Here is a 24,951-nt window from a genome sequence, read left to right as displayed (position 1 = left end):
GTTTCTGGTAGCGTGACTAGCAAGGCTGACTGGCAGATCAACACGAATAGGTCAAGGGCTACACGTGACATTCCTTCACAGATCAAGACAGACTTAACAGAATGAAGGCAAGCAATTGTATTTTGGGATACCCAGCTGCAATAGTACCATACATGTAAGGTAAGGCAAACAGTCAGAGGTTCTTAGTAAAAGATCTAGAATCCGATACTGGAAACACACCAAGATTACTTTGCCAGGACACTGCAGCCACTTTTGGGGTGGGATGGGGGAGTAAAGGAAACGTCATTACAGAGTTAAAAATGACCATGGTAGATTTAACACCAACGCTAAGCAAACAAACTTCATTTCTCTAGGTTTCAACTGTACCAAGAAGACTGCATGATAATTTGATTTAATAGATTAAAAAACAGCATTTGGTTTTTTACCATAAGTCAGGTGAGGAACTCTTCCCACTTGCTCTGCCCTGTACATGGTAGGTCCCCACCACTTCTCAGGAGCTGCTCATTTAGGAAAGGTGAGTGACAAAGGGATATTTGATGTTCTCCAAATATCCAACCCCTCTGAATTTCTTCTCACAGGTGGCACAACCCAGTATTTAGCTCAAGCCCCCAGAAACTCTGCAACACCACGTGGACTTTAAAAGGACATTTAACGTTTACCTTTTTAGATATAGAGCCCTACAATCATGTTAATTCAGAGTCATAATTTTTTGTCATGAACTCTTTACATATGTCTTTCTTCTTGCTATACCCGCACATAGCACGGAGAGGACTGTCCCATTTTACTTCAGATACCGAAGAGGAGAAAAAAACAAATATAAGCAGAGCTGCACAAATGCGGAATGCTAAGTCTCTGCCAGTGAGCTGAAACTCTGTATCACATGGCTAAGATTTCAAGTAACAGAAAATAACACTTTTAAGACAGACTTTGAATTTATATAAATAAGGGAGAGTTTGAAAAAACACCTGCATTGCACAGAAAATAAGGTAAAGCTCATTTATGTCTCATAAAATACATGATTAACCATAGTTAACCATTAATTCAGCTGCACTGCATTACAACTGCTATTCAAAGTTGGAAAGCATTTAATATTATATATTGCTGCTGCTCTGCCTAAATTGTTTTTTTTTTTGCCCCCTTTAAATGTACACAATATTACAAATTTAATTTTAAGCTGTTTGAATCAGTCTGTAAAAAAGATTTGATTATACCTGAGTGTTCTGGCCCCAGTTTTTCCATATCTCAGTAATCTTGGCAGTAATTGGCTGATTAGCTCCCTCACACTCCATCTCTGCCTCAGTTTCCATGGTAATGTTACAGGAGCTATTATAGATGAGAACTTCATCTCTTTCCACTTTAGGGCTGAAACGAGAAGGGAGGTTAAATGGGGTGTCATCAATCTTAATGAAATGCAATTATTTTTACTCTTATTAATCATTGCAAGCCATTAGCTTGTGGCAACTCCTGGCCACCATTTGTCAAACTTTGCAAATTTCTGTAATTTTGTTTCCATTCTTTTATTGTTTATTTGTTTTTCCCCCCTTTATCTGCACAGACTCGGGATGAAAATACATGCAGTAAATATCTCTCAGTGATGCCTTTCTGCTTCCCCAAACTATTACAAATAGTAGCAAACACGACTCTAGGACCAAGGCAGGAAGATAAGCGCAGACAACAGCTAGGGAATCAGCAGTGTTAGGATCAAAGATGGACTCCTACATGGTGTAGGGTTTGTTCCTGTCTCCCCCCTCCCCATCTTACTCACACTTAGCAATAGGGAATGAATAACTTGCAACTCCCCTAGGGCAAGGGGAGAAATTGGAAAAACCACACAACTGGCTAACTGGTCCCTAATTCCAACTGTGAAAAAATGAGCTCATTTAGGGGTTCCAATTCCTGCTACCCAGCTGATTGCAATGATGCTTTGTTGCTAGCACTGGAACATTAACTTAGTAAATTAATTAAAGTTACTTAACAGCCCAGACTAAGCAGATTCGATATATGTGCCAGTTATACTAACAGACATTTGCTCTAAAGCCTCCCCTTGCATAGGGGGAAGAAGTAACAGGAAAGGTGGTGGGGAGGAAACATTTTTTTTTCCCTTGGAGTTGCTGCTGACTTTGGTAGCATTTCATTATGGGGAGCTATGGGATCCAACATCTCTCAAAATGAGGGGAAAACTTCCAAATTTACTTCTACAGGCTTTGGATCAGGATGGTGTAATCCAATATCACTTTTCATTCCTTCCTCAGCCATTGCTCCTTCTTCTTCCTCTCCCCATCCCACCATCAGAAATACATCTGCATCTTGTGGGAAGGCGAGCAGAAAGGAGATGAGTTAGAGCAAACACCAACATAGCTCAGAAATTATACCACTTTTCTGAGTGGCTAAGAAAGGACAGAGTTCATACTGTGATTTGCTCGACAAAATAGAGGACCAGATAGATAGGACCAGGATTTTCAAAGGTTTTCAGGCTCGGGAAAGCCCCATCTAACAGGATTTCCTGAAGTGCCAAAGTCAGGAGCCTAAGTTCTACCAAAATTGACCTAATTGGAAAGGCAACACTCAGAGCTTTGTTAGGAGGGTGATGATCAGAATGGTTTAATGAACCTGAAATTTCCAAACCATGCTGGATATAGCAGCTCATTGTGCAAACAAAGAGCTGCTCTGACAGTGCATTTAGGGGGTGTTTGTTTTGTTGCCCTTCTTCAGGGTTAAAGTGTTAAAGGCAGCAGCCACATTAGAAACAACAGGAAAAAAGCCTTCTGCAAGTAGCTGAACCTTCTTAACAGTGAATTTTTATCGCTATATTTAAATGAACCTTTCCCTCTGCTGTATCAATAATCAAAAGCCAGCCGTAGGGAACTACACATGCTTTTGATAGCAACACTTTGAGAACTGCTCTTGTCCTGTGCAATAATTCAATGGACTGGGCTATCTTTCAAGACTGCATAGAACTTCTTTTTAATGCTACAAGAAAAAGCTGTGTCTTTTAAATAACCAACTGTTTTAAAGACAGAAAGGGGTTGTTGTGGGCTGGATGCAGGGCATAGGCCCAACTTGCCAGGCACTGAAGTCAATACTAGGACCTTTGAGCAGTTGTTCACATCTTTTTACAAAACTTAACAAGCTTTGCTTATAGGCAAAGAGCCAGTTCCTCCCTGTCCCCTAGTAACTGCATCCTGAAACCTTGATGCTGGAAAACTGTTAACAAACTGCAGCATTTAAATGAAATGTAAGAAAAAAAAGGGGTGATATATTAAAGGAAATTCAGTGACGCATCTTAGTACCAGAATGGTTAATGGCAAGACTTGCACCCCTTCTAAGTAATACACATTTGCCATTATACACTCACAAAGTGTAGGTTATAGTACAGAATAGGTTAGGAGAAGCTTTATTCAAACCACTGTAGAAGTAGTAAGAAAGAAGAGGAGAGATTTGATGTGCAGTTAAGCCAGGAATGATTTAAGTAGTTTTGTCCCCGTCCTGGAATGGATGTCTTACCACTTGAATGTTTGCACAGAATACAAATTCATACGTTTTTTGGTTATTATTACTGTTATTGATTACAGTAATCCATGTGTAATACTTTGGCAATTCCACAAACAGTTATTTTCTAGTTTGAACAGTTGAATTTTCTAATACTTTTCTACAAATTCTATTAATATTTGGAAATGAAACATTTTTTCTGAACTGAAATTTAAACAAAAAAGTTTTCCAAAGTTCTGAAACACGTAATTTGGATGTCTTCAAACTCCCTCTTCCTCTACTTCTCCCTAGCTTTTTCAGATCAGGAAACTCACTTGAAATCAATCTTCTTTGTCCCTGCTCCACTTCAGCAAGAACCAGTTTAGAAATAGATTTACCATTAAAAAAACTCAGTATTCTGGAAAATTCCTCAGCAACCCAAGTTTTAATTTCTAACTACTAGACAAGCTTGAGCACAAGGGGAAAAACTAATGATAATAACAAAGAGGTTGAAGACACTGGAAGAGTGGGAAAACATTAGGTAAGAAAAAGTTGATTGATTTGGTTCAGAAATATCTCCCTGATAGGATTCCCTGAAGGAATAATAAACCCTGTCTCTGGGACATTCACAATTAAATTGGACAAAACCACAGCGAAAAACAATAAGGAAACAGTCAGCGAACGGACCGCATTACTTTTCCTTACACAGGAGCAGCTCAAACCAAGAAAAGGAGCAAGCAGAAAAACAATCATAGGAATAGACACATTGCAGACACCTTTTTTACAAGTAAAGACCTGAGCACCGTTTTGATACCCAGGAAACACAAAGCAAAAAAAAAAAAAAAACAAACAGGATTCAGTAAGACAAGACAAGTTTCTTGTACTGAAACACTGAAGTCATTCCAGGAGCAATAGAACTGATGAAATTAGTTTAATTTCAAGATTAATTCTTTTTACCTCTCTACGACTCCCTACTCGTGTCTGCCCCAAGAAAACTGTCCTCCCCATCTCCTAGGATGTCACAGGACATTACCAATGCACGATGTGACTTTGGACAGGTCAGTTGGCCAGATTCCTGCGATCTGGCCTGCAGTCTGCTGGCAAACAGTTCAGGGCACAATTCTGCCTTGCTCTCCCGCAACAGGAAAATAATTTTTTTCTGCCCTAGGACAGATTTTCTCAAAACTGACAAAAATTTCATCATTCTTAAGGTGTCTATTTCTTATGAAAGCCAGGTCAAATTAAGAAAACTGGTGTGCGGGAAGAAATTACAGTCTGCCAGGCAGATGCTGTAACTATGTAGATCTTTCTTTTTAATTATTTTTTTTTAAATAAGTTAAAAACATAGTGCCGTTTGTGTCTGCTGCCTGTGTTCAGTAAATCCAGTTGGTTTTCTTCTCTCAACACAGGGCATCTGGAACTCCCTCTGGTGACTCACAACACCAGCTGTGACATAAAGATAAAGATAAAGTACCAAAGATGAGTACCAAATCTCTGCAACTCCATTGAAACACCTGGACTGCAGCATCACCCACCAGACAGGAATGGGGTTCACCATGTACAGCAGATCGTGGGCAATGTATTGCAGTGATATTCTAATTCTCTATTTCTTTAGTGTCCTTTAGAAAGTTTTGTTCATCCATTTATTCCTTAATTCAGACCTCCCTCTTACTCCTAGGAGTAAGTGCTCTGCAGGTATAAATCCCCACAGCTCCATTAAAAGCAATGGTACCAATTTATACTCCTAGGCAACTTGGCCTTGGATTTGCAAAGCCTGAGCACCCTTGCTGAGTAAATATTGCACAACCTGCTGGATTTTCTCTGCTACTTTTTACTCATGAAACTGCTTGGAGAAAGGAAGGGGGGCGAGGCGGGGGGGCGGGGGGAGAGAAGAAGAAAAAAACACAACCTTCTGCTTCTCATAATGCCTAATCTTTTTCCCCATTGGCATCCACCAGATGTTGCTTTGGATCAGAAGATAAATATTAAAACCTAAGAAGGAACAAAGCAGGCTGTTTACGAGATGGATTTTCTGATGTCTCTCAAACCCTTTAAAAAGACGGGAGGGAAGGAGGGGGGGGACTAGTGTTGCTTTGATAGACACAAGGAAAGAATTTCACAACCCAGCGGAGCTCCCTAGTGGACTCAAGGCTAAATCGCTCTGCTGGCTTCAACCTAAGAACTAGAAATATGCTTCTTCAGTCCATCATTTGGCAGAGGCCGGTTCTGCAAAAGGTGAGATATCTTCGGGGGGGTGTTGCTCGGATGGGCCCCACTCAGCTGTTGAGGAGAAGAAGCACCAACCTGGCAAAGAGACCAGCAAAACGCCTCTGGGGTGGGTTGATGTCCCTCCAGTGCTGCTGAGGTGGGCTGTCCTCACAGACATACAGGTAAGACACATATCCTCTCTGGTGGTAGGAACCCACGGTGACTTGGACATCACATTTGATGAAGGTGGCTCTGTCTTCTCGGCAGTCAACAGAAGAATGCGTGAGGCCACAGAGAACGGCCAAAGAAGCTGCAAAGGCAGGAAAGTGAAAAAAATAACCCAAAGCAGCCACTAATACTAAGCATATCTTAGCTACTGACAGTTGTCATTGTGGATTCCTGATGTGCATATCCCAACCTCCCTTTTGGTGCATCCTTTTGGAGGATGGGTAGGTCTCCATACAACTCCTTCTGTCCCTTATGTGCTCGCTCACACAAAGCAAAATCTCCTTTGTGCATTGAGCATTAGGATGGTCTTTGGGATCAAATTGGTCTGTCCAGGAGGAGGTGACAGAAGTGATTACATACATGCACGGACAGTTCTCCCGGGAAAGACAGACCATGGTTTACAGATCAGACACAAATCCTTTACCAGGGACATGTGATAACTTAATGTCTGTCACGACTTTGAAATTCAGAAACAGGTTTCATGAAAGCATTGCCACAGCTTGGAGGGCTTCTGGGGAACATAAGTGAGATCTCCCACCTTGCTTTGCAGCTGAGTGTGACTAGAGGCTCGGTCCAAGATTGACTCCATGGATGTGGTAGAAAGTGTAATGGGAGCAGCCACTTTGCTTTGAGGTGTATTTAAGGAAGCAGTGGTGTAAACAGAAATTAGGTTTTCTTATTCTAAACCCAGACAAAAAACGGTAACAAAAAAAAAAGAAAAAAAAAAAAAAAAAAGAACTGTCTGTCCCTGGAGTTCAGCTCAGTTGAAATGTTTGGTTTTAATAATTTAAAAAAGGAACCATTTAAGGATTAAACAATGCTGGAGATCAAAACTGTTTCTCTCAAAACCCTGATCGTTTTGGACTTTTGGAGAATTTTCATTAACCCTGAACTAATCTAATAGTTGTAATGAACTCCTGAAAAGGTCTATGGACAGTATTACAGGCTGCACTGCAGTATCCAGGAGTGTTCCTCAAGTTTCAGAAACACAGTCAATGCAAATTTATCAAGAAAGGAATATTTTGGTTTGTTTGTTTACTTTTCTAAGTTCCAGTTTGTTCAAAAGGTATTTTGTTTGCTGGGAAAGTGTCATTGTTAATGAATGTCTTAGCTGCTAAGCAATTCTGAAAATGGGTTTTGAAATGGTAAAAATATGAAAATGCTATATTTCTAATGTTAAAAGATTTAGTGCTTTTTCTAAAAATTATCTCATATGGAGTACTTTTGAAAAGTTTGTAACTATTTAATGTTTAAGGTGTTTTTTGAAATATTAAAACCTAGCATTTCATCTGTTCTGAACTTCAGAGAGAGAGTTCACAATTTTTCTGTATTTTTCTTCTCTGAATTTAGAATAAGAAAAAAGTTACCCACATCATTACTTCACACATTTTGCAACATGCTTAATCTCTTTCCTTTCCCAAATCCAGTGAAAATTCTCTTGCTCGGCATCCATTCAAACATTGCCGAACACAATCCCTGCCTCGAAGACCAACATATAAACATGAGAGAGACAAGTAATAGACAGAGAAGCCTAAAGCAATTATGGCACCGTGCCTGTATTTTGCTTTTACTTCCCAGAAATGATGTCTAGAGCCACCTCAGGTGTTCTATAGTTCCCACAAAAGCCTTGTGCCTTCCTTGAGGCCAGGCTGCCATTCCAAGGGCATTTTAAGCAGCACTAGATATCTGTGTTTTAGCAAATTAGTGTAATCCAATAGGACTAAATACTATGAAGATCTTGCCTTTGCAACAACCTGCAACAGAACCAATTCAGTACAGGAATTTCTCCAACAGAGGTGCCATGCATGGGCTGTTTTGGGGTTTTTTTTTCAGCCAGTGAGAGGCTGAGAACTGCTCAAAACTAGCAAAGATGAAGGACATCCAAGCAGCAATGGCACTGCCCTTTTCCTTCCTCTGCAAACCCACACCTTTCCTGCAGAACAAAGAACTAGTCCCTCTTTTGTAAAAGGGTATAACAGCTCCTTCTGTTTTACTATTCTATTCTACTAGTGACACAAAAGACTATGATAAGCTCAGATGTGGTAATGGAGAAGGTACAGCTAATCTGGATGAATAACCAGCTAGACTAATACCATATATAGCATTAAATAGAGAATATTCATCTATCTATATATAGAATAGAACATTTTCCACTGTAAGGGATCTACCACAACCATCTAGTCCAATTGCCTGACCACTTCAGAGCTGACCAAAAGTTAAAGCATGTTGTTAAGGGCATTGTCCAAACACCTCTTAAACACTGACAGGCTTAGGGCATCGAGCATCTCACTAGGAAGCCTGTTCCAGTGTTGGACCACCCTCTGAAGATGGGTGGTCAAAGGAAGATTAAATGCACATTCCAGAGTTGAAGGGGGAAAAAAAAAAAAAAAAAAAAAAACACCACACACCACCACAGGTTGCTGAGCTAATCAAAAGAGGCTTTGGGATTTTTATTTTTTTTTTGTGGCCTTGGAAAGAACATGACAGTTTCCCTGGGTAGAAAACCAGTTGCACCCTATTTTAAGATCAATGTTAGAAATGACCCACGGAATCCCAGGACATTAATATTTTCCTAGATATTTTCCTAGATACCTTGCTGCTGTCAAAGAACTTGCCTGGATAATGTAGGCCACCAGAAGATATTACCTGCACAGTCCTTAGAGCTCAGCAGAACAGCCTGTTACTCTTTGGATACTCCCAAAATGTTACATGGAAATCAAGCATTCCTGATGTGCTCTGGTGCCCACATCTCAATGTTATCATGCCTGTGGGAACGTAAGGTTTTGCATCCTGCCAACTGCTGAAATAATTTCTAAATCAAACCAGGCAAATAAAAGGTATTCATTTATAAAATCTAAGCTAAAGAGCATGGTTACAAAGGGTTGTAGAGAGATCAGTGGAACCTAAATCCTGCCAACTGCTGAAATAATTTCTAAATCAAACCAGGCAAATAAAAGGTATTCATTTATAAAATCTAAGCTAAAGAGCATGGTTACAAAGGGTTGTAGAGAGATCAGTGGAACCTAAATCTGAGAAAACCCTGCTTAATCTAGACACCCAGAAGCAAACCTAAGACTACCTTCTCCCTCTCAGATGGAAAGAGGGAGAGATCTCATCTCTGCACCCTACAGCTCCTGTCCATCTGATGGAGATACCACTCTTCAGGGAGATGTCCATTTCTCATTCCTTCCTTGGGGATCTCCAAGGTCCTCATTTTCCCCTGCTCCCAGAGGATTTAGTATCTTTTCTTAGGAGGAAATCTTGGCCTTCCTTTCACCCCCGTTCCTCTGACCATTAAACACAAATAACCCTTGGTATTACTGGTGCTGTGATCTGCCACAACAGTAACAAAAAAATCAACTAAAGATTGCAACGTACTTCGTATGTCCTAAAAGGATAGTCTGTCTGTTCTGGGACAAAATACTGATTAATTGGTTAGCGTTCAAACCTCAAAATGAAGCTGCTTTGTGCTTTATATTCCCCATAAAGATAAAACCTGCTAATGACATGTAATACAATCCCATCACTGAGATGAACCCATTCGTCCCATTACAGCTTCTCTTTTCAGATAAGACCCAATGGCAGCCAAATCTCTGCATGTTGGTAATGGGTTAGGGACCGACCGACCCCAACCCTGTCTTTGAGGGATACTCTGGCTCAAGGCAGGATCCTGGGATGCTCAGCACAAGGGCTTTTTTCTGGGTCACGGTTTAATAACAACTGCCGGATGTGTGATGAGGCTAAAACCTACAGGAGTTCCAAGGGCAGCTGCAGACTGATTGAACTACTGCCCAAGGACTCCCAGTGCCAAACCACACATCCCTGGTCATCCACCGCTCACAAAATAGACTGAAGAGCACATTATTAACATGTGCTTCGCAAAGAAGACAAAGGTTAAAATAAATAAATAAATGGGAAAGGGGAAAAATAGACCTTTTAAGGTCACCAAGTCCGACCTCTGACTATGAGGAATTGTTCCCTAGGAGACATTCATTTCACACAGCCAAGTTTCAGAAGTCCCAAGAGATGACTTTGCAAACATCTATTCTACTGCCTGATAGATCTCACTGTCAGAACATTCCTGCTGTGTAATCAATATGCTTCCCCCCTCCCCCCCCCCCGCCTTTTTCTTAATTCTATTTCCAGATTTGAAAGACAGAAGGGACCATTTGGATCCTTTAGTTAGATCTCCACAACAAACATCAGAGGCCGTGGTTTCTACTGAGGTCTCAATTGCCATGACATGTCCCCTTCACATCTTCTGCATTTACTCATAAAAATCACCCCATTTCCCTGGCTGTAGTCCTCCTCAGTCCTAGCTCAGCGCATCTCCTTGGAACATCTGCACTGCTGCAACCAAAACTCATTCCTCTCTCCACTCTTGCCCCATAGACAGAGCTCCACCAAGCCATATCTCTCTTCCTTTTAAACCAGCCTAATTTAATTTCTAGCCTTCCATCTAAATCCTCTTCCATAAACATCCACTTTTAACAATGTAATCTGGCTAACAGTAGGTCCAGAACTTGCCACCAAAGATCCCAAGAGATGTTATATCAAAGTCCTAATGCCAGACCTGTTACTCCAAGCATGCTGGTGCAACCAGGTTTTTCCCTGACGGATCTTCTTACCAATTCACCTCCTTTTAAAGGTGCCGCCTTTACCACTTTTAGTTTTCTTTGCTTTTTTTCACCCCAATGTCAAACGTACTATTTCAGGTACCAGCTCACTGCAAAACTTACATATGGTACCTACCTAATGGCACCTAATAGGAATATTCAGTTATTTTCTCACCTGCCTCAAGCTTCCTGCCAATCTTCCCATCTTTCACAGGAGCACAATCCAATCCCACAGGCGTTAATCACGTGTTCTGTAAATTTAACCTGAGCTGAAGAGAATCCACAGCTCTATTCACAACAGCGCCTTGACACGAGTGACAAAGCAAGAACCAGAGAAGGGGAGAGCTGTCAGGATCAAGCCAGTTCTCTACTAAACCTTGAAAGACTTGTGGGTTAGTTTGGGTTTGGGGGTTTCGGTTTGTTTTATTTTTTCCATGAAGGGAGCGTAGTTTCATTAATTTTATTTAATTTTCTTAAGCTTTAAGAGTGAAACTCAAATTTTTCACTCCGTTCCAATTTTTCTGGAGCTGGCAACAAGCAACAGTTTTCATAAAGGCATGTGGGCTTACGTTCCTACTCCTTGTGCTCCGGATTGAGCACAGTTTCAGTACTTAGCCTGCCCAGCTCTTATCAATGATCAAACCAAAACCTTGCTGCAACCCCTCTCAACACCCGTTCCTAAGGAAGACCCTGTGGGGCAGGCAGGCTTATGGATGGATCCTGTGGAGACTAGCAGTTCCTCATGTCTTAGAAAACTGCCTGTTAAAAGGAAAAGTCACATTTCCTACCTGCAGAGCCTTGCCCTACGGATTTGATCACGAGTAAGCTAGATGGACTGGTTGGGGATTTCCACGTGAACATCTCTTAATCTTAAGCAGGCCAGACACAACATGACCTAGCACTGAAACCCCAGGGCAGTGAGCTGCCACCTGACATCCCGCAGTGCCAGAGGGGAGGTGTTTCTGCTTCACAGCATGCTGTAACAGAAGAAATGCAGCTTGAACTCTTCACTTCTCATCAGCCAGTCCACAAGCAGTGCTAGAAAATATCAGACAAGCATCCAACCTGGCTGGGCCAACCTCTGTGCCAAAGGGGCCCTGGGGCACCACAGACCTATCCCTCCCATCTCTTTTGTGGCTTATGGTCCCGCATCCCCAAAGTCACTTTGCCATCTCTCCCACGTGGACGAGGCTGTGAAAGAAAGGTCTGAGCACTGGATGTGTGAGTGCCAAATAGCAAACTTCCCTGGGCAAACAGCAGCACGTCAACCACGAGGTGAGACTGGACTAACTGCACTTAAGTCCATTCATGCCCTAGACGGTGGGGTTGTATAACCCTTAGGAGGAACTCTGTCTGGAAAGCATCTCACTCTATAGATTCGCAGATGCCACATGCAGGTGTGCACAGGCTGTCTCAGGGAGCACAAATAGCCTGGCAAACACTCACAGATTTAAGCAGCCTGCGAAGGATTTTTATTCTTTTTCTTAAATGCAAAAAAAAAAAAAAAAAAAAACCCAAAAAAAAAAACCCACAACATTTTCCTGTAAATACTCTATTGAGAGAGAAACATTTTTGTAACTCGACTGGTGAGATTTGCAAGACTGCACGCTGCAAAAATCCACGGCAGGGGAGAGAGGGGGTGTCTTGTAACTGGCCTCAAAGCAGGGCTGCCTGCATCCCTTTGGCTGGTGAGGCAGCACATCCTTCGCATCCCCTCGCCAGGAAGGCGGCCCGCACGGGGCCAGCAATCAGCGGGCACTTGCTGACATCTAGTGTCGGAATAAGCTTTGTGGTCCTGCCTCTGAGATGGCTTTCCCGAGGCTGCCTCTGCCACCCACCACCCGGTGAATTTTGAACACAGTTATTAATGTTTTCACAGTCTGGATCAATTTGATTTGCATTTTATTCTGCTGTTCTTCCTGCAATAACCAGAATTCCCTGTTTTGTGCTGTAGGTTTATCAATGCTCCAGCACCATGTCTTTTTTCTTGGTTAAAAAACAATAATAAGCAGTTTTGTGGACTATGCCTGGATCTTTTTTAAAAGAAAGAAAATTGAGGCCTTACAACCTCTTGGCGTCTCCTTTTGAGTGTTTGGGTTTGGGTTTTAAATCCCTTTTTTCCCCTCCTCTCCATTTTTCTTAGTATTCCTCATGGATGAGGAAAGGGACCATTTGAAATTATAAGAATAAATTAAGAATTTTGGAATAATTGGGGCTGAAGACCACCACTGGATGCTTCTTGTCCCAATCCTTGCTCAAAAGAACATTAAATTTCACATTGGACTGGTTTCTCAGAAACTAATCTAGTCAACTTTTGTCTATTTTGAAGGATGGAGAGTTCACACACATTTGAGCAAAACCCTGGCCATTTACTCTGATAGACACTCTCCCTGTCAGCTTTCTTCCAGGTCCACAAAAGATAGGAGGCTACAAATCTTTGGTCACTTGGATGATGGACCTCTGAATGGCCACAGAACAGCAAATATTTCTGTAGATCTCAGGATGTTGTCCTCACATCAGAGCTACGAAGGGGCTGAAGTGTTACATGACCAAGTGTTGGAATGCTGCAGCACCAAGGTAGGGGCTCTTGCCTAGTGTTTGGGGAATGGCATATGACTCAGGGTGAGATTCCAAGTCTTAAATCCTGCCTTTTGCAGATCTTAGAAGCCTAATTCTGTGCTGCCAGCTGGAGAGGGAGGAATAAATCCTGTCCCCCAGGAAATGTCCGTTTCAAAGAGTTTCCTCCAAAATTGAGGCAGGGTTATTTCTCTCTGAAAGAGCTAGTTTTTGGCATCATTCCCTGCTACCACTCTCCAGTTAAGGAGGATGTTCTGGCTGTGGGATGATCCCATCTTCCTTTCAAGGAATTCAAATTCTTATCTCCAGCTTCCAAAAGGTATGAACTGGCCACAGTACATCTTTTGTTCACCCTCCCAGTCATTTATCTTTCCCCCACCACCACCCCCTTACCCCACTGAAGCTGTCCCACCATGCAGCCAAAACACAAAACACATGAGGCCACAGAAGAAAAGACATTTAAAGGAGCTCAGCTCACTACGATGGTCACGATGGCCAAGAGCAGCTCGGGTACCCAGCCCTGCAGCTCTCATGCACATTTTGTATGAGGCCGTTTTCCCAAGGAGTCATTGCCACAAGGAACTGATGAAGTTGCACAATTGATGAAGCATATCTCATACACATCCACAAAGCATGAGTGACCACAGGCGCATGGTGGATCTAGTCCAAAACCATGGCCATTGACACAAAAACTGCCCCTGACAGCAACTGTCTTCAGACTGAGCTCAAAACCCACAATTCAGTGCTATGTTGGCTCCTCTCCTTTCTCCAGAGCTGCTGCTGCTGCTCTGTTCCCCTGGGATCCCCCAGTTTTGGGTCAAGACAGTTTTTTAGAAGACATTAACACAATGCCAGGTTTTGCATCTTAACTGACCATGTAAGCGTGGGGCAAGGCAGCTCAGGTCAGTCATCGTCATGTTGCCCAACAGTCCACAGCTGGTGCCACAGACTGTGACCAAAGTATTCCCTGGGGAAAACCCAGTTCCACGCAGGTAAAGCGCTCCTCCGTTCAAACCACCTTGGAAAAAGACAGAAAATGGGATTTAAGGCAAAGCCCGACAGTCAGCTCTCAACAAGGGTATTTTTTTGAAGTCATATTTTTTCTTTCATGCCAAAAATAACAGTCATTGCAGTCCCTCAGTGGAGGAGCTGCAGCAAGCCTCCATGACTTACCCCAGTTGTAGTGGGCAGCTGCCACCATCAGAGGAGAGGTGAAGGTCAGGTTGGAGGAAGCCCAGCCCCTGGGGACATCTAGGCCCAGCACATGGTACTCGCCAGCAGGGAGCCAGGGAGCTGAGCACTGCAAAGCAGAGCGAGTGATGGTGACACCGCTACAAGCAAAGTCTCCAACAAATACGTCGATGGTGTCCATCTCTGTGACTCGCGAAACTGTCACGGTTAAAAGGAGACCAGTTGCAACAAGCGAAAGGAAAGCTGGGGTGAACTCCTCGCTGTAACTTATCCTTCCAAGGTAATAGGAGATGCCATCTACTTTTAGACTCAAAGCCCTAGTCCCCTTACCCGGAGGCACCGTGCACTGGATAGCTACACAGGTGACACTGAGAACAAGGCAGGGGTGATGATCAATGAGAACAGAAGTCATTCTCTTTCCTTTCAGTGCCGAGCCTACTAGGGTGAGTAGGCCTCCACCGTTGGTACTGAAGTTCCGTGGGTAAAACCGGTACACCTGGGGCAGGATGGTGAGAGCACTGGACGCCTTTCTGAAGCAAGCTTGCCCACTTTGCCTGTTGGATACGGAAACGTTGTGCTCCCCTGGGGCAATGCAACCCGTCTGGCACTTGATGCTGGTCTCATTCCAGAAAGTTACCTTGCAGACAGCCTGGTTATTCACATGTACCACGGGGCTATCGCTTGCCCATGCCAAACTCTGTCCTTTGATCATCACGTAGGTGAACGTCTCATTCATCTCCCAGGTCACCAGATCTACAATGGGGGTCCACTGCTCATGAAGGTGGAGTGTACAGTCTCCAAGGCAGACACTGGTGATCCCGTTGACAGTCACTGTGACATTAAGAACCCAAGACACCTCAGCCAACCAGCGGTAATGCAAAGGATGAGCGCCTGGGAGGACGGTACAACTAATGGCATCGTTACCAGAATTCTGGATCTCGCAGGAATAATTACTTCCCAAGCTGACCCGTACCAAATTCCTCCTGGATTTTAAAGCAATACCAGATATAGTGAGTAACATCCCACCACAGACTGATCCTTGTGATGGGAATACAGAGGTTATCCGTGGAGTTATTGTAAGGGCCTGCAGCCTTGCTGTCACACGAGCATATCCTAGCTGCCTCTGAATAACCTGGATGGGGAAAGTCCCAGGTTCCAGGCTGCTCAGTGGCAAAGAGCACTGATAAAACATGGCAGACTTGTTGCCACGTTGAAACTCCAGATCACATTCACTGAGCCCAAGCTTAGCCACAGATCCAGTGATGTTTATCCCCTGGATGCTCAAGAGCAGACTGCTGTCTGTGATTTCTGTTTCAATGACAGTAATCAGAGGAGTCAGAGCTCTTTGGTAATTAAAGGTGGTGGTCCTTTTTGCAGAGAAAGCATGTTGAAGTGACCTACTGCTGATGACTACGTTTACTCTGACAGACACGTCTTGTGAATCTTCATTGGGCAAATTAGCAGCTGGAGGGGTCAGGCACCAAACTGTCTCTTCTGCCAAGTGAGTAACCGTACAGGTTCGCCTGTCCATTGAAACAGAAAGTAGGGCAGGATTTTGACTAAAGCCTACCCCAGAGATTGTGAGCAGCGTTCCACCTAGGAATGAACAAAAAAAAGTAAGGAAGAAAGACATTATATGCAGGAAAGGAATTAATAACTGTGTGTGAACAATCACAAACCATCATAAAGCTGATAAGCACGGCAGACAGTCTTGGCCAGGGTGAATGGATGAAGAAATTAAGTCTTTTTTTTTTTTTTTTTTTTTTTTTTTTGAACAAGACAGCTAGAGATAATAGCCATCATATATCAGGATAGTCCTACGTGAACAGGAGGCTAAGGTATCAGATAGCCAGGGACCTTCATGGCAGTAAATGACAGCAGAAAGCCACCACAGAACTAGAGGAAGCCACTGCGAAAGGACCTCTGCGAGGAAACAGAGAATTAATTCTTCAGGGAATGGGATTGCTTGTACAGAAGATGGTAGAGATGGTTTGCTCCTGCTGCATACAGAGAAACAGAATGGGTTATGATAAACTATCGAACAAAAAGCCGGAACTGCAGACCTTCCTTCAGTCTTCAGTTCTGCCTGGCCACTCAGGCAGAGCACCAGATTTGCCATGCACTGATGGTCACTTGCCCGCAAGGAGTTCACTGACCAGAAAAGCTGATATATTGATGAATGCTTCCAAGTTCAAGCCCTCCCCCCCTACTGACATACTCCCAGCCTGCACCGTTTAAAGTGGGTAGAACAGGAAGAGAAAGGGAAGAGCAGTTCCCCCTCCACTGTCAAAGGCAACTCTGACCAGGGCTTCCCTCACAGGGGCTGGAGGAAGGCAGGCTGCCTGCTTTCCCCTGTCTTTGCCTTGGATGTTTTCATTCCCTGGGTATCTACTGAAGACCACGGAAGATGACAGCAACTGGGTAAACAAGGCTTGATGTGAACTGATAGGATCATTCATATGGAAAAGCAATCCAGGAAGAGTTAGATACAAAGTTATGACCCCCAAATGAGTTGTCCTGTTGTCTAGTGCTGGAAGCTGGAAGTCTGTTGAAGTATCATCATCCATTGCTCCTCACTCATATAATCTTCCTAAATCATCCCATGTTTGGGTCACTCTGGGAAACAGGCTATCTTTGGTCTGATCCAGCACAGTTGTTCTACAGCATGGCAATGGAGTTTTCCTCTCCACACTGACAGAAGGAGCCTTGGGAGTCTCTGCTACCACCCTTGCCAGTGACAATAGGTGCTAATTATCTGGAATAAGCATGAATCTTGACGTATGAATTTATATAACATTGTAAAGCACCGGTATATGCACTGCCACCCAGGGTGCTGAGAAGAAGGGCAGCACTGAAGAAGGAGCAGTCTGGACTTTAGGAAGTCATAATCATAAAAATGCAAACCCTCCAGCATTCCCAGCCTAATCCCATGCTCCCAAGCCCAGAGCCCAGCTGAAGCCTCTCTCGATCTTCCTTTAGTTTTCAGTACTGTTACCCCCCATGCCCTGCCTTGTTTCAGCCTCTTTGTCCATTAAGCCCATGCCCTTTCTTTTCCCATGATCTGGCTGAAAAATAACTGGTTTTATGACAGGGTTCCTTTTGAGCAAGCTCCAATCCTTAATCAGATGGCCACGAAAGCGTTGAGACAACAAAAGATTAGAGAAAAGGGGAGAAAGACTGGGGCTTTTTGCAGCAGTGATATTCTAAGTCAGCTTAAGCCATTCATAAAACTATAGCCAAAGAGTTAATCAGTTCTTATTTAAATTTCAATGTAAGCTTAAATATGAAAAGGTGCAAATTTTTTTATTATTATTTTTATTTTTTTTAGTATAGCTTAATCTTCATAAATGATAGGCTTTACTCTCCAAGCTCTATCCCTGCTTTCATCTTTCAAGGCTCGGGCACTTCACAAACTATTGAACTAATCATACACCACAAAGCCACTGAGTTTTTGTATCTTTAAATGCATTGTAAACCTGAGAGAGAAATCTGTGGAGGACCTGAAGTTGCATCACAAGAATTTCTCTGTCTTCTATAAAAGCATTTCTAAGGGCTCATGTAAAATTCACTACAGGGATTTAACTCTCCCCCACCCCTAGCCAAATGACAAAATAAATCAACCAGCCCAAATATGCTTTTTAAGATTTAAAGTAAAACTTTTCTTTTTAATTCAGAGATGTTTTGCTCCGAAACACACATAAATTATTTCCAATGTTTAAAAGATTGGAATGGGAATTATAAATATTTCCCTTTCGATTAAAATTAACATTGGAAAAGGGTGTGGTTTTTTTGTCATTTCAACTTAAAAATGAACGTCCCCTTTGGGATCACTTGAAATTGTTGTTTGATTCAAAGCACAATTGTACCCTGCTTTCCACCTAACTTTCTTGCAGAAAGCTTTGAAAGATGGAGGTGTAATGACTGAAGGAAACAGCACAGATGAGTCAGGTGTGGGTGTGCTTTGTTTTCCCAATAGGAACATGCAAGGAGACATGAGCAAGCACTGGGGGAAATGAAATTCAAAGCACAGGGAGCCCAGAGCCAGCCAACCAGGTAGAGGGATGCTCACTACAATCCCACATTTCCAGACTGCTGCTGTCTGCATAATCAAGGGTCACAGATTTAAACCACCCTCATTTAAACTGATGTGAAATGGGATGCCCTTTCCATTCCTGCAGGAAAACTGTGCCCTTGATCCCTTTAACGTCCCTAAATGGCTGCAGATGTACTGATTTACCCAGAAAGGAGCCACAACATGGCTCTATGCCGAAGATCTCCGAGATGTACTGGATTAATGGCTCAACCCTGCAAAACACAAGCAACATAGAAAGGGGTTTGGTTTATTTTTGTATATATTTTTCTCTCCTGCTGCGATGCTATTCCTTCTTACAACTCCTTCTAGGTTGGAAGACCAAACATCCGCCTGTCACACCCCCTTGGTTCAATGCCACAGTGACAAGTCCACCCCACACACCAAATTTTTCCATGTGATTTCAGTGACATCTATTATGAATGCTGTCTTATCAAGTGGCAACCTGTGAGTCAAATTTAGTTCATGAGGTACAACTGAATTGCCCATTAAAATAAGCAAGAACGAGGGAGGGGTTTACCAAACAAATGCCACTGTAGCTATGCCCATGGACAGGAGATGCAAGTGGACTGAAGAGACATCCCAGCTGCCTTCCCTCCTTATGTCCTCCCAGGAGGCAGCAGAGGTAACTGCAGCAAGAGGAAACCTCAGCAAGAGGAAACCCAGAGACAGCCTCCTGAAGCCTGCTCAGATAAGGATGTAGCTCTGCTTCTGTCCCACCTACATCTATTTTTCCTCCTCATCACCCTCCTTTCAAAAACAGCCCCGTCCTAAAAAGACACATCAGAGAAGTAGACCTTCCCAAGCCTGCAATCCAGCCCACCAGAGATCAGAGTTGTCTCCTGGGATGACCCATCTCCCTCCACTCTCTGTCCCTGGAGGCAAAGTGATGGTGCCGCTAACAGACTCCAGTATCAGATAGGATGAATCCCTGCATGTCATCCCACTGACCACGGGCTTTTTCCTTCTGAGGTACAAAAACTCAACAAGCAGCTTAGGGTGGTTTGTGAGCAATAAAAGCAGCTCCCTCCTCCCCAGCACCATTGTTTCAGAATCATTCCTAGCAGCTGCCATGGACGCTGTGTGGCTGAGGAGCAAAACTATGTTGCTCATGAATGCATTGTTGCATCCCCCTTTAAGGTCAGTATTCCCCCACATTTTAATTCACTTATACTACATTTATCTGGGTATGAACTTGAGGTGTCACCTTAAAAGATGGAAACTGCATCATTTAAAAATTCTCCAAACAAAGCATTTTTTTATTTTTCAAACTAGCTTTTGTTTTTCTCATGAAAAGTGTTTCTTCTCTTGTGCTGTTTTCCTACAGCAGGATTTATCTGCATTTGACCTGAATCTGTGAATACCTTTGATTTCCTGAATATGCATTTTTCATCAAATCAACTGTTTTTTCTAAAATGTTTCTCTTCTGCCTCCTACTGATCCAAGGGGAGTTAATTGACTAGCATTAGCAGTTTGCTGACTTCGGTTTCACAGATCAATAAATGCCTTGATAATTATTCATAATTTTATACCACACTGCAGATTTCACCGTTAGGTACAGAATTTGTGAAAACTCTTACCTTTATTTTCAGATTAACCCTAAAATATCAAACAGGATGGAGAATTGTATTTATATATTACGGAAGGTACATACATTGACGCACCTGTGTGAAGTGACAGCAACGCCATTGATGATAACAGAAACATTGTACCATCCCGCAGCCAAAGCTGGAAGCGTCACATTGACACCACGGTCCGTCTGCACCTGGATCTGTGCCCCTGAGCCCCCAATTTGGACCTTGATATCTGCCCCATGGTAGCTGGCAAACTGGGATATTCCGATGTGAAGCTCCTGACCCCCTGCAGAAAGAAGAATGGGTGGAATTATTTCAGTGTTTCTGTCAAGAGTTATTTTAGCATGTGTAACCATTGCCTGAGGAAGAGTATGGAGTCCCATCATGCCAGAACAGGTCTGGTCATGTCCATCAGCCCAAAACAAAAACCAGAGGACCACAAGAGTTCTGTATCCCACTCATCCCTTGGCATCATTGTTAAGGTCACCAACCACCAATGTCGTCCTGAGACATTAGCACAGTGAGCTTGGCTACAACCATCGATGGCCACTCTCAGCTTGCTGATACGCCTTCAGGATAGGACAGGATCTGTGCTCCCTTACCATAAACACCTATCCTATAAATATCTGCAGCTAATTAGAGCCAAATCCAGCCTTTGTAAAGCACACAGAATCTGGAGCTGAGGAGTTCTGGGATTTTTCCTAAATTCTTAACAAATAATCCAAGCCCCACGCAGCTCCTTGCTCACTCGCCCATGTGGGATGGGGGAGAGAATCAGAAGGGTGAAAGTGAGAAAATCTGTAGGTTGAGATGAAGGCAGTTTAATAAGTAAAGCAAAATCTGCACACACAAGCAAAGCAAAGCAAGGAATTCATTCCCTACTTCCCATGGGCAGGCAGGTGCTCAGCCATCCCCAGGGAAGCAGGGCTCCATCACGTGTAACGGGAAAACAAAAGCCAAAATGTCAAATTTCGCCACATTCCTTCTTCCCCCAGCTTTATATGCTAAGCATGACACTCTGTGGTCTGGAATATCCCTTTGGTCAGTTGGGGTCACCTGTCTCAGTTGTGTCCCCTCCCAGCCCCTTGTACCCCCCCAGCCTACTCACTGGTGGGTGAGGTGAAGAACAGAAAAGACCTTGGCTTTGTGTAGGCACTGCTCTGCGATAACTAAACCACCCCTGTGTTACCAACAGGGTTTTCCGCACAAATCCAAAATATAGCCCCATACAAGGTGTTATGTAGAAAATTAACCCTATCCCAGCCAAATCCAAAGCACCTCGTTTTCAGGAAACATGGTCCTCCCCCATTTAAGCTGTATTGTGAGCTAAATTATACTCAGTTTATAGAGCATGCTTTCCTTTATGTGTGCGTAGTGTAGTAACACAAAAGGACAAGGGCAGTAGACAAGGAAATTTCACAACCTAAATTCCTCCTGAAAAAGCTTAAATAATTAGAGTGGTATCCAACAGCCCAAATAAAGGTATTTTCACCAAGATAGCTTTCTGTAGTCAATGAAGAGAAAAAGAGGTCTTTATGGCACGATTCATCTTACTGTAAGGGAGACAAAAAAAAGCTGTGGTGAATCCCACCATAGAAACATCTATTTCTCTTCACTGACTATGCAAGGCACCTAAACAAGTGCAGACAGAGATGTGTTTAGGAGGTGAAGCTCATCCTCCTGTCTCCTCTGAAGGGTGAGGGTTCAGTTACGCAGAAGCACCAATAAACAGGATGAGGAGGGGTCTTCAACCCTAACTCCCTGCTTTCACATTATATAAATCCCTCTCCTAAATTAATCAAGAAAAAAGAAAATTATCATCCTCCTGAGCCAGCCAGCCCAAAACACTTGTCTATGTACAGAGTTGCTTGAGAACAGACAGCAAAGATTAGCTGTCACAGACCAACTCCATTTTAGCCCATTCCTCTTCATTGAGCACACGTCACCGTTATCCTAGCCACAGAGAGGTAGTCAGGAGCAGCTCACCTGCTTCACTCTCTCTTAAGTCTTAATCAAAATCAACTTCTATAGGTTAATGCATTCTTACTAAAGATTCAGTGGCAATTTTGTCTCCCAAGCAGAGGGCAAGGTCACTTGGCTTTAGCAAGGTCACCATTGCCATTCAGCCCCCCAGCCTCTGCTTTGGAGGAGTCTCTGCCTCCCGTGAGGTGGGAGAACCTGTACAAAGCTCCCTTCATCTACCAGGTCCTCTAAGCAGATCTTGAAGCCAGTGCTTTTCAATTCTGCATGCTCAAGAGTCAGATAAAATTTGAAAGCCTGTGAAGTTGAATATATTTATAGTGTGAACTCTTTGGACTCTTGGTCAATTGTCAGCTTAATCCTAGATGCCTGGAAGGCATCAGTGTAATTTATTTATTCTTTTTATTATATAGGAGGGAAATTATGTTAAAAAATGAAGCCATGGAGGTTCTGAATAGGAGATTGAACTCAGCCACACCACTGTTCAAGAGACACAATAACATTAAGGAATTTCTTGCACCTGGGCTACCAGCGGCTAGAAAAAGATCTCCCCTTGGTGCTATGGTATCTGAATAATGTTCAGATGATAAAGGACATTTTTTCTTATTTACGCGTTCTGGAGTAATAGAAAACAACAAGGGCATTTGGGAAAAGGAACAGAAATGCCAAGCGTGAGTCAAGAAGTGCATTTTGTCACTGGCAGTCACCTAATTCCTTGCATCCCCACCAAATCCAGCCAAACTGCTGAGCTGGGGGAGCTTTATTAAAGTGTGTACTGGAGAAGTTACAAAAAGCAAGGAAAAGACCTGCAGATGATTGCATGCTTGGAGGAATGGGAGTGGGGTAGGTAGGAAAGTAGGAATATTTCTCTCTTCCTCCTGTCTTCCTTCCTCTCCCTCTCAGGTACTAGGAATCTGGTTGCCACACAGAAATGTAGTAAACCTTCCCAAAAGACTTGTTTTTAAGTAGACAGTGCTCGCTGTTAATGCCTTCTATTCCCAAAGCCCAGCCAAACCCTTGTGGGGAAAAAAAAAAAAAAAAGAAGGGAAATGAGCAAAAAACCCAGCCCCAAGTAGACACATTCAAAAGACAGGAATGATAAACAGTCCATGAGATCTACTTCAGATTTTTCCCCCACAAAGTCCATGAAGTCTATGCTTTGACACAAGGTCAAACTGGAAGAAACAGTTTAGCTTGGAAATGGGAGACCGTAAGACAAATTTCCCTCTATTCTGTTTTCAGCAGCCCAAAATGCACATAATGCACTTTATGATCAACCCTCTGGGACCCTGGAGAAGGACGTTCTCTAGGGATCGCTTCTCTTGTCATGGCTGAACCTGTTACCAGGAACAAATGGGTGGAATAATTTCAGGGCAGAGTCAGAGAAACGGGACACAAAGGGAGCACTGTGCAGCACCTGACATCCTGTGGACATCATCCATACTGGCCTAAGGCAAGTACCTCGTTATCTCACGTATGCTAGAGTCAAACCAACATAAAACAACCAGACCTGAGCAGAGCTGGCAGGAAACACAAGGAGTACAAAGTTAAAAGAAAACAACAAAAGAACAGCATCAGATTAACAAACTCCATAGACCTAGATTCCCCCTGCTCCACCACCATCAGCAACAATACTTCCATAGATGATGCCCAATACACGTCTGCAGCCTTTTCACCTGCTATGCCACTTCTGTTTCTGCTTAGCGATACTACAGCAGGGTTTAAGGAAGGATCATACTGGAACAAGTTGGTAACTGTTGTTGACTGGTATCCAGAAATTAGTGTCACACGGACAGCAGCATCTTCTGTACCCTAGAAAAAGAAATGAAAAAATGTCTGGGATAAGAATGCACCAATAAAAAAAAAGTTATTCCCTATATTTCTACATCTCCCATACTTAATAACTTAGGCACATGGCACTGACAGAATTTGTGTATCTACCAAAATCAAATGTATAGTTACATTGACTTTAAAGGGACACCTATGGAAAGTTAGAAACCTTAAAACAATCCCAGGCTATGGATATTTTCATTCTCTGTATCTGTTCTAGCAAATGAAACAGTCGTAGGTTACAGACACTTATCCCTACATGTAAACTATTAACATTGTCCTGGGTATAACTTCACCATGCAGTAAAGAGCACTGCTGCTAACAACCCCTTAGGCACATTTTTGCATGACACACAGATAACGTCCAAAGGAGATCTAGATGTAAAGTAGAAAATTTGGAGCTGAAGAGGATTCAGCAATGTGATCAAAAGGAGTTGTCCCAGGCACGTTTAATTTACTAGTAGACAACGGAAAGCAGAGATGGGCAATTTTGCTGGAGTTCAAAGCCCCGGGTTTGTTTATGCAAGGCTTGGCTAATGACATTGCAATCTGGATTTTTTTCCATTTCACTGGTTTTCATAAATTCCCAGTCAATCTATTGTTAATTAAGCTGGTCTAAACTGTAGGAGTCATCCACAGTAAATTGTCCCACAACCAAGATTTCGCTGATGGGCTATCATTTGCCCTTCCCCTAGTGCAGGTTTAGGCCAGGAAAACACAGGAAGGCCTGTAGGCTGCTGACTGTTGCAAAAAAAAAAAAAAACCCCGTGATTTCTTACCCGAGAGGGAACTTCACATTCAATTCTCGTTGAATTTCTGCCATCCTCCAAAACTGGGCAAGGCTGAGAGCCAAATAACACCAAGTTTACCCCTTCCAGACTGGTCCCCCTGAGAACCACTCTCACTCCTCCTACAAAACCAATTCTTCCATTACATTCAAGATGTAGAACAATATTTTTATATGCAAAGGTTTCTTTATTAATAGGTTACTGCAAAAGGCAGTACTGTCTCTCAGTTGATCTGATGATCTGCTTCTACCTTGCTGTGCCTACCTTCCTCTCTTTCACCAGCGATCCTTCTTGCCTATTATTTGAATTCTTGTCCATGATACAGAAGGACTGGGTTTGTTTCTCGGTTTATTTTTTAATTACATACTTATTTAAGCCAGCAAGGTCTGGCCTCTGATCTCA

At 43.0% G+C, this 24,951-nt stretch overlaps 1 protein-coding gene across 4 annotated transcripts in view; it reads right to left on the bottom strand.

Annotated features, from left to right (window-relative positions):
- The window catches only part of PKHD1 (PKHD1 ciliary IPT domain containing fibrocystin/polyductin), a 281,171-nt gene that overhangs the window by 210,131 nt on the left and 46,089 nt on the right, over window positions 1–24,951 (bottom strand). For all 4 annotated transcript variants that reach the window (XM_027808650.2, XM_027808649.2, XM_027808651.2 and 1 more), the window contains 8 exons: window positions 24,541–24,671; window positions 23,609–23,744; window positions 20,043–20,238; window positions 18,526–18,593; window positions 14,271–15,884; window positions 13,972–14,115; window positions 5,773–5,986; window positions 1,212–1,362 (listed from right to left, as the gene is read on the bottom strand). In XM_027808650.2, the coding sequence (XP_027664451.2) occupies window positions 1,212–1,362; window positions 5,773–5,986; window positions 13,972–14,115; window positions 14,271–15,884; window positions 18,526–18,593; window positions 20,043–20,238; window positions 23,609–23,744; window positions 24,541–24,671 (2,654 nt within the window). The remainder of the gene's footprint in view (window positions 1–1,211; window positions 1,363–5,772; window positions 5,987–13,971; window positions 14,116–14,270; window positions 15,885–18,525; window positions 18,594–20,042; window positions 20,239–23,608; window positions 23,745–24,540; window positions 24,672–24,951) is intronic.

The sequence above is a fragment of the Falco cherrug genome, chromosome 6 (assembly GCF_023634085.1).
Source record: "Falco cherrug isolate bFalChe1 chromosome 6, bFalChe1.pri, whole genome shotgun sequence".
Classification (NCBI taxonomy): domain Eukaryota; kingdom Metazoa; phylum Chordata; class Aves; order Falconiformes; family Falconidae; genus Falco; species Falco cherrug.
The sequence above is the reverse complement of the archived record's forward strand: the minus strand, read 5'-3'. Positions and strand labels throughout refer to the sequence as shown.